This window comes from Telopea speciosissima, chromosome 1, assembly GCF_018873765.1.
Source record: "Telopea speciosissima isolate NSW1024214 ecotype Mountain lineage chromosome 1, Tspe_v1, whole genome shotgun sequence".
In the NCBI taxonomy this organism is placed as follows: Eukaryota; Viridiplantae; Streptophyta; class Magnoliopsida; order Proteales; family Proteaceae; genus Telopea; species Telopea speciosissima.
This window is the reverse complement of record NC_057916.1, coordinates 12,010,970-12,021,081: the sequence shown is the minus strand read 5'-3', so window position 1 is coordinate 12,021,081 and position 10,112 is coordinate 12,010,970. Positions and strand designations below refer to the sequence as shown.

Genomic DNA, 10,112 nt, shown 5'->3' with positions numbered 1-10,112 from the left:
TTCCAAAAATTCTCTTATTTTCAGGTGGAGATTTTCCACTCACTAAAAATTTGAAACATCATTTCTACTTAAATAGCATTTATAAGCAGCACACACACTGGTTTGATTAATGTGCATAAAACAGCAAACAAGCCCAAACAATAAGAATTTTCAATTGCATAGTGACTGAGTTGTACACTATAATTCATGTACAGGTAATTAAGCTCCTGTTGTACAAATTTTATTCACTATTGTACAGATGCTCTTGTAACATTTTTCGACTCTCGACTCTACAAGACTACATAGCTCCCTAAGAGGCAACTAAAATACAAAAAAAACCCATCTACTGTAGCAATGAGTTCATAGGTTACTTGGTTAATGATGTAATCATGGAGCAATGAACACTATAATTAACCTATGAACAATTAGAGAAACCTTCAATCACCATGTATATCTCTTCAGGGATTGACCGAAAACTCGGAAGGAAACGGAAATGAGCAACATGGCTGCTTGACTAGTACTCGAAGGGAGAAGAAAAAAAAATCTTCCCACCACTTCTTTCTTCATCAGTTCCTTCAGTGGGACTTCTTCATGAGACTCAACAGCACCCCACCACTAAGACTAGTTGCTACGAAACCCAGAGAAACCTCAGTTGACACATGGTATCCTGCAGGAAGAATGGTCCAGCTAAATGTACCTCCATGGGTTAAAAAGCAGAGAAAATAAAGGCAACAAAATTTGTGGTTTGATGATACCCACCAAAGAAATCCAAGATCATTTTGCACCCAATAAAACCCAGAACAATGCTGATAGCAGGCTGAAAAAATAGAAAGGAAATGCTTCAAATGGTCATCTCTAGTTGTCAACATGGTGATTACGAAAAGCACACAAACAAAATTGTGACGGAGGGGGAAGCGAGATTGTCCAGGAATCTCATCATTCATATGTTGCAAGACAATTAAATTCCATAAAAACAAGTGACAACGACTGAATTTGGAGGGGAATGAGATATTTGATAGATCGTAGATGTATGGAAAAATGAAAAGGAAATGCTTTAAATGTTTATCTATAACTGTCACCATGGTGATTATGAACACACAGACACACAACCATGAAGAATCTCATCATGCATGTTGCAAGACCATTAAATTCCATAAAAACAAGTGACAACCACTGAATCTGGGGGAGGGAGGAATGAGATATTTGATAGATGTACGGTAGGTGACTGATCAAGTCTCTCCAGCCTAGCCTATCCAAAAAAATAACTCTCAAGCCTACATAAAACTCAAATAGAAGTCTTTTGAATCCTGCAAAGGTTTAATCTAAAGTTTGATTTCCTACTTCCAGAAATGCCTTCATTGATACTGACCTGCAAGCCTTACAAAGCCTCAACAGAATAGATTTTGCAGTGCAAATGGTATGATAACACTAAAACTAAAATTACAAAGACACAGCAACAATTTTACACCGACAGCTTCTATCGAATAAATTATTTACAAAACCTTGCATAAATTTCCAAGTATCACACTACCCCTATTGCTTGTGCTTCCTGTAGAAAATAAAACTGAGCTCAACGCAATTATGCCTAGAACAACAACAACTTAGCCTTATCCCAACTAAATGGAGTCGACTACATGGATCAATGCCCTCCAATCAGCTCTATTCGAGGTCATCCTCGATACAAAACTTAAGCTATGCATGTCTTTCCTCACCACTTCTCCTAGGGTCATTTTAGGTCTGCCCTTGGCTCTTTTAGTTCCTTCAATTTGAATCAAATCACTTCTCTATACAAAAGCATCCAAAGGCCTCTATTGAACATGGCCATGCCACCTCAAACCACTTTCTTGTAGCTTGTCATGTATCAGAGCTACTCCCAAATCAGCTCTAATATGATCATTCCTTACTTTATCCTTTCTAGTTTTTCCACACATCCATCTCAACATCCTCATCTCCGCTACACTGAGTTTATCTACATCAAGCTTCTTAATAGCCCAACATTCTACATTATACATCATAGCCTGGTCGTATGACTGTCTTATAAAATTTTCCTTGAAGTTTTAAAAGAATACGTTGATCACACAACACTCCAGATGCATCTCTGCACTTCATCCATCCTATTTTAATCCTCTGTGAAACATCATCATCTATATCACCTTCTTTATTTATGATTGAGCTAAGATACCTAAATAATCACTTTGCAGAATCTCCATCTCATCAATTTTCACCACCTCATCATACGTCCTAGAGTAACTAGAGTTACACACCATATACTCCATTTTCGTTTTACTCATCTTAACACCTTTTGATTCCAAGGTTGACCTCCATAACTCCAACTTTGTGTTAATCCCTGCTTTTGTCTCATCCACAAACAATATTATTAGGAGTTATCAGGCTAAGGGGGAGGAATCATGATTAGCGCTAATCACGAGATCACTCCTCTCTTTTCTCTTTGATTGTTTTCCTCTTTTGCCCCTTATTTCATTAGGCCAGTCAACCACTATAGAAGTTATGTAATTGGACTCTTATTCCATCTATATATTGAATAGATTAGTGGGAAGTCGCACTCAACGGAAGTGACTCCTAGGATTGCAGCACTCTCTTTCGTTTCTCTCCTCCCTCCTTTTTCATTCCTTCTTTATTATTTACATGGTATCAGAGCCAAATCCTTAAGCACTGCTGCACATCTAATCAAGATCATGTTCTCCTTTCACTCTTCCTTTTCTTTGACTAGATTGTGACTGACACAAACCAGAGGTTGTGACTACATTAAGAGGGGATGTTCTCACCCCCTGACTCCTTATACAAACATCATAGTATGCTGATCGCTATTTTATTTTGGAGTTGGTTCAAGTTTTTGGGGGCTGGTATGTTTTTGGTTGCTGATATTTGTCAATAGTTGCTGATTTTGATTTCTGAGTTGTCTGTGACGTAAGGATGATAGCAGACACAAAGAATATGGTTACTGAGGTTGTGTCTTCATCCTCGGATGCAGTATCACTTGGCTGGTTGGACCAGCATGATAGGATTTGGAGACCCAAACCCAAACAGAACTGGTCCAATGGTTTTTGGTCCAACAAGGGTTGGAATTAGTTATTTAGTAGGTAATTTATTTAAGTCTTTTATTTGTTTTGAATTGACTACGTAGGAGCTAGATAAAGTTAGAGTTTGAAATTGCAAGTTATTTTAGTTTCATAGTCCAACTAGGAGTCTTGATATTTCTTTCCTTAAATACTTGTATGTAACCCAACAATGGGGATAGTGAATTGAATAAAAGTTTGGTTGAGTTTACTCTTTGAGAGTGTGTGATTATGTTTACTTTTTTCCAGGCCCTAGGTTGAGGCCTCGGGCTGAGCCCGGCCCTGTATTGATTACAATGCATATATATATATATATATTAATTACAATTACAATTATAATTTATGTCATTATCTCTCTTAACAATTACAATTATAATTTGCTATGACATGAAATTCAGGATCAATCAGGGCCAACCCGGTCCGGCCCTGCCGAATCAGAGTCGGGTCGAGCTAGGGTAAACCCTGGCAGGGTTGGGTCTGGGTCGAGGGTTTGTTAGGCCCTGGCAGGGCCGGGCTGGGCTGACTTTAAGACCCCTAGGGTTGGGCTAGATTTTTAACATGCCCAGCCCGGCCTGTTGACAACCCTACTACTAAATGGGTCGATTCCTAAGCTCTTCAACTCAATTATGCCTAAGCTACTAAATGCTTCTCCTTCAAACTCGATTCCACACTTCTATTGGGACCTCATTTGGGCCAAGTGCCTCGCCTAATAAATGCCTAAACCAAGATGAAACATGGATTCCTAAGCTCAATTCAATTATGCCTCATCCCAACTAAATGGGTCAGATGAGAAAAGAAGTAATAATAAATCATAATAAACAATTAATAATTCAAGCATCACTATCAGGTGATGATATTTTCACCTGGTTCATATGCTTAGAACTCTATATTGCCACAAGCAGGTGCAGATTTGAACATAGGGTGTACAATAAGAACCTTATATAATAAAAAAGCGAGAGTAAGAAGTGAAAATTTCTCAGCATAGAATCAGGTAGAGAAATATTATGAGTCACCTGCAAATACTCCAACTCAGACATACTTTCAGAAATAAGCACGTACAGCGACCTTAAACCTACATGGCATGATAATACGATATAATTTTGAATTGTTTCAATGACTAGAGCAACTATAAGAATGAAGACATAAAAAAATATATTACCTAAAATTGCAAATAAATTCGAAGAGAAAACTATGAAAGGATCTCGTGTAACACCAAAAACTGCTGGTATTGAGTCAACCTGAAGGAAAGAAAAGGTTAACTCATATTCCCATTTTAACATAAACCAGAGAGAACATAAAATACTGGAAATACAATGCGGGAGATGGATAAGGTATTAGAAACCCTACAGCAAAAGCAATATCACTGAGCTCAATAACTGCTACTGTGAGAAGCAAAGGTGTGGCCTGCCCAAAATGTTCAAGATCATTAAAAGATCAAGCATAACTAACACAACATAGTGATATCTACACTACCATGTGATTGTTGATATATACTAATATAACCAATTCCCATATTTCCTTATTGGCTTATTCTTAGAATACACTCAGCATGGTCAGTGAGAGATTTAAGCAACATCGGAAATGTAGCAGACTGAAATTGTTAACCTGAAGCTATAATCTCACCAGCTGATGCAGAAAAAGAAATTATGGTAATTCAAATTATGTTTGGTTCCTGATTTGGCAATTTTGAATTTCCTTATTTTGGGACAACAAAAGTATCTCTCATATACTGGGATTAACAACTTTTGTTTGCAATTGGATTTGAGTCAAGTTAATCCTCGTATTATTTTGGTTGATACGGAGTTCCTAGTTATTTCTACATTTGTTTCAGTTGTCTTTATTTTTAGAACATAAAATAGAGGTTGGTACCATTTCTCTCACTAGGCTAACATGTTCTTTACTTGAAAAAAAAGGCGAAAAGGAAGTTGAACAACTAGAAGCACAAAGAGTCAGAATCTTGACAATCAATTGAAAGGAGAGTTTGAACTTGTTTCTCCCTGTTGGAATATGGGTATTATTGTAACATGGGTCGACCCATGGGGGAGTTTGTGCTCTATTTATGTTCTAGTTGTTTTACCCTATCCTATTGGGGTATTATTGTAATTTGTATATTCTGGAATTCTCTCCAGAATTATTATAAATAAATCGTGGAGGGCTGTGTCACATCGACAAGCCATTCCATTCAATTGTTTCTTCATGGTATCAGAGCTACTATCGATACCTGAGAAATAAGTTCCTAAATTCAAATCGATCTCTGCCTTCTCCCTCCTTCTCCCATCTCTGCCTTCTTAAAGATTGATCTCTTAGATCGATTAACCTAGCCCTCTTAAAACCCTAAACCGAGACTCTCTTCTCCTAAGGTCTCTTCTCTCCCATGAGGGCGGTACTTGGAGGTGATCTAATATGATCTAGTACCTGCCCTAGCCTTTACCTCTTTTTTCTTTTCAAATTTTTTATGATCTCCATACAAACTGAGATCAGTTTTTTGGAAGTTTGAAGATCTGCAGACTCAGTTTTTACAGATTCAACATCTGCAGAATTTTTTTTGAAGATTGCACAACTGCAGGATTTTTTTTGGACTCGATACTCAACAGTTCAACAGTTCTAGTTTGTTTTTTGGTTCTCGGCACTCCAGGTCTCTTCTGGTCTTCATCTTAAATTTTTTCCCATCAGATTTCAGCACTTTAAGATCGACACCACAAGGGATCAGGTCTTCTTCAACCGAACCGAGACTATTTTTGAAGATTTCATATCTGAATTTTTTGGAACATCATCTCTGTATTTTTTGGCCTCTTAATTGTTGGTTGATAGCCTCATAAGTATGCCTGATTCAGAGGACTCTACTGTGGTATCCACTGGCCCATCTGTCACACAAGGGAATCATCACGATCATCTCTCCTTTCCTGTCAGCCCTGTGAAGCTCGATGGTACAAATTATTTACTCTGGTCTACATCAGTATTTCTCTCCATTGATTCAAGGGGCTATAAGGGCTATATATATGGGACTACTGTTAAACCACGTGATGCTGGTCCATTACAAAATAAGTGGAGTTCCAATAACTCCCTGGTTAAGTCCTTTCTCCTCAGTGCTATGACTCCATCCATAGCCCGTGGCTATGTACTCCTTGATACAGCTGCAAAAATCTGGAAGGCTGCTAAAGATACATATTCCCAGGTGGGGAATGATGCACAGGTTTATGATATTCAAAGAAAACTCCATGCAACTCAACAGGGTGAACTTACTTTGTCCCAATACTACTCTGAACTCCGTAGTCTATGGTAAGAGCTTGATTACTATGACAACTTTCAACTTGATTGCCCTTCCGATATTACCAAATTTCAGCAAAGGGAGGATAAATTCAGAGTTTATACTTTTTTTACTGGACTTAATGTGGAGTATGATCAGCTTCGGTCTCAAATTTTGAATCGTTCCCCTTTTCCCAATTTGGAGCAAGCCTACTCTATGATTCAGCTGGAGGATACTCGTCGTTCCACTATGTTACCACCTGCCCAGCCAGAGAGATCAGCTTTAACAACTTCTGGGGGTGGTTCTTCTAATACTGGTACCCGTTCTTCGTCTGAGAAGGAACCTCTTAAATGTACCCATTGTGGAAAAGAACGACATACTGTGGATTTTTGCTAGAAATTGCATGGTCGGCCATCTGATTCTTCTAATGGTCGTGGTAGTGACCGTGGTCGTGGTAATCGTGGTGGTGCACAGGCCAACATTTCTGAAGCTACTGAACCAGCCCCTAATGCCACTCTTTCTGCAAAGGAGCTTGCTGTATTTCGTTGTATGATGACCAATCTTAGGTCTCTCACATCTCCATCTACATCTGCCTCTACCTCGAATGTGGTTCCCTCTTCTGAATCCACCCTTGTTTTCTCCCAACTAGGTATTTCTTTTGCCGGTCAGTGTGCTTCGGCATTATCTCATCCTTGGATAATCGATTCCGGAGCCACTGATCACATGACTGGTACATCAAATTTATTTTTTCGTTATTTTCCTTCTTCAAGCAAAGATAAAATCAAAATCGCAGATGGCTCTCTTTCCTCTGTATCCGAGAAGGGAGCTGTCCATTGTTCTCCTTCTTTATCTTTGTCCTCTGTCTTGCATGTTCCTAAATTAACTTCCAATTTGCTTTCTATCAGTAGTTTAACTTCTGACCTCAATTGTAAAGCTGTTTTTTATCCTTCTCATTGTGTCTTTCAGGACTTGGGGACAGGGAGAATGATTGGAGCTGGTAGAATGCGTGGTGGACTTTATTTGCTCGACGATGATCTTATCTCTAGTACTGCTGCTGCCAAGTCTGGACAGGCTCTTACTGCTACTTCCGCTGACCATCATCTCTCTGAATTACATCGTTGGCATCGTCGATTGGGCCATCCACCTTTAGGAACATTAGCTAAGTTTTTTCCTAGTTTATTTCAGCATTGTAATCCTCAATCTTTATTATGTGAGGCCTGTGTTTTTGCAAAACAAACTCGTTCTATTTATTCTAGTTCAAATAAAAGATGTTCCAAACCTTTTTCTATGATTCATTCTGATGTTTGGGGTCCCTCACGCACCTCTTCTATTTCTGGTTTTAAGTGGTTTGTCACATTTATTGATTGTCACACACGCACCACTTGGGTTTATTTAATGAGGCACAAAAGTGAAGTGTTTTCTTGCTTTAAGGTCTTTTATAGCATGGTTAAAACTCAGTTTCAAGCCACCAATCAAACTCTTCGAAGTGACAATGGTCGTGAATATTTAGATGAGGCATTCCAATTATTTCTTGCAACTCAAGGTATTATTCATCAGACTAGTTGCGTCGACACTCCACCTCAAAATGGAATGGCTGAACGCAAGAATCGGCATCTTCTTGATGTTGCTCGCTCCATTATATTTGAAATGCATGTTCCCTTTCATTTTTGGGGCGAGGCTGTTTTAACACCAGCTTATCTTATTAATAGAATGCCCTCTTGGATCCTTGACTATAAATCTCCTCTTGATCTTTCAAGGGGTTCTTCTTCTTACATCATTCCTCCTAAGGTTTTTGGATGTGTGTGTTTTGTGCGTAACCACTATGCCCATGGTAAGCTTGATCCTCGCGGTCTCCGCTGTATTTTTCTTGGTTATTCCCCTACCCAAAAAGGGTATAAATGTTATCATCTCTCCTCTTGTCGTTTTTTCGTTTCCATGGATGTTGTTTTTCATGAGGTTGTGGCTTTCTTTCCCTCTTCGACACCTCTTCAGGGGCAGTCTACACCACCTCGAGAAGATGTGCCGATCCATATTCCTCCTTCCCTCCATGAGCCCATTGATGATTATCATGTACCTTTAGAAGATGATGCTGTCTAGGGGGAGCAGCAGCGGGTTCAGCCAGAGAAAGACTTTAAGCAGCAGTATTATCGAAAGAAAAAGGGGCAAATACAGCCCACCACTGCAGCATTACCGAACTAAGAGTTGTCCTCTGAACCAGGACTGAATGAGACTTTCTCTGGTAATATTTATGATCCTCCACATTCACATTCTGCTCCTATTATTTCTGATCCATCACTTGATTTACCCATTGCCCTTAGGAAGGGAAAAAGATCTTGTACGCAACATCCAATCTCTCAGGTTGTTTCGTATGAATCTTTGTCCCCCTCATTTCATGCTTTTGTTTCCTCTTTATCTTCTGTTTCCATACCACAGACTTGGCAGGAGGCATTTGCAGATGTTAGGTGGAAAGAGGCCATGGTTGAAGAAATGCAAGCTCTTAAGAAAAATGGTACATGGGATCTGGTTACTCTTCCACCACAAAAGAAGACTGTGGGCTGCAAGTGGGTATTTGAGATTAAACAAAAAGCTGATGGCACTGTTGACCACTTTAAAGCAAGGCTGGTTGCTCGCGGGTTTACACAAACATATGGGATAAACTATTTGGAGACTTTTGCGCCGGTTGCCAAAATGAACACTATCAGGGTTATCCTCTCTTGTGCTGTGAACCTGGGATGGAGTCTACAGCAACTTGATGTTAAAAATGCTTTCCTCCATGGTGAATTAGAGGAAGAAGTATATATGGATATTCCTCCTGGATTCTCATCTGCTGCGACTCAAGGCAAGGTGTGTAAACTTAAACGGGCTTTGTATAGTCTGAAACAATCACCACGTGCATGGTTTGGTCGCTTTCAGAAGGCCATGGTGACTTTTGGGTATAAACAAAGCAATGCAGATCACACCTTGTTTATCAAGAAGACGGGCAACATCATTACTCTTCTCATCGTATATGTTGATGATATAGTGGTCACTGGCAATAACCCTGCTGAAATTTCCAAGTTGAAGACTTATTTGGCCAAGGAATTTGAGATTAAGGATCTAGGCATACTTCGCTATTTTCTAGGGATTGAAGTAGCCCATTCTTCCCAAGGGCTATTTTTATCTCAACGCAAGTATACTCTAGATCTTCTTTCAGAAATTGGCATGCTAGGCTGTTCTCTTGTGGATACTCCTATAGAGCATAATGCTCATTTCCGAGACACTGATGGGGAACCAGTGGACAAGGAAAGATATCAGCGGTTAGTCGGGCATCTCATTTATTTATCTCACACTAGCCCTGACATTGCCTATGCTATGAGCCTTATTAGTCAATTTATGCATGACCCTCGATTTAACCATCTGGAAGCAGTGTTCCGAACTTTGAGATACTTGAAGTCTGCCCCTGGTAAAGGAGTTTTATTGTCTTGTCATAACCATCTCCAGATTAAGGCCTACACTGACTCAGATTGGGTTGGCTCTCAGGATCGAAAATCCACCACGGGTTACTGTACATTTGTGGGTGGAAATTGTGTTACATGGCGCAGCAAGAAGCAAACTGTGGTTGCCCGTTCCAGTGCAGAGGCTGAATTTAGAGCTATGGCTGTACAATCCGCAATAAATTTAAACTTTTGGAACTTACGTGATTTCAGGTTCCAGTTCCGTGTCGATGCTTGCCTCGATGCTATGGGCTGCATCGATTGAGGTCTTAGATCAATCCCCCGACAAACCTATGGAGGATTCCAGGGAGTCTTCTTCTCAACTTGCCCTTCTGG

At 39.6% G+C, this 10,112-nt stretch overlaps 1 protein-coding gene across 4 annotated transcripts in view; it reads right to left on the bottom strand.

Moving 5' to 3' along the window:
- Window positions 1-209: 209 nt before the first annotated feature.
- LOC122658152 (thylakoid membrane protein TERC, chloroplastic) overlaps window positions 210-10,112 on the bottom strand; it is a 33,742-nt gene continuing 23,839 nt past the window's right edge. Inside the window, exons 10-14 of one of the 4 annotated variants that reach the window (XM_043853061.1) lie at window positions 4,404-4,460; window positions 4,216-4,294; window positions 4,070-4,128; window positions 739-796; window positions 210-646 (exon numbers count right to left, since the gene is read on the bottom strand). In XM_043853061.1, the coding sequence (XP_043708996.1) occupies window positions 555-646; window positions 739-796; window positions 4,070-4,128; window positions 4,216-4,294; window positions 4,404-4,460 (345 nt within the window). In that variant the 3' untranslated portion in view covers window positions 210-554. Of the gene's footprint in view, window positions 647-738; window positions 797-1,093; window positions 1,229-4,069; window positions 4,129-4,215; window positions 4,295-4,403; window positions 4,461-10,112 lie in introns of those variants that run through there. The other 3 variants (XM_043853083.1, XM_043853075.1, XM_043853068.1) reach the window with 3 other exon arrangements.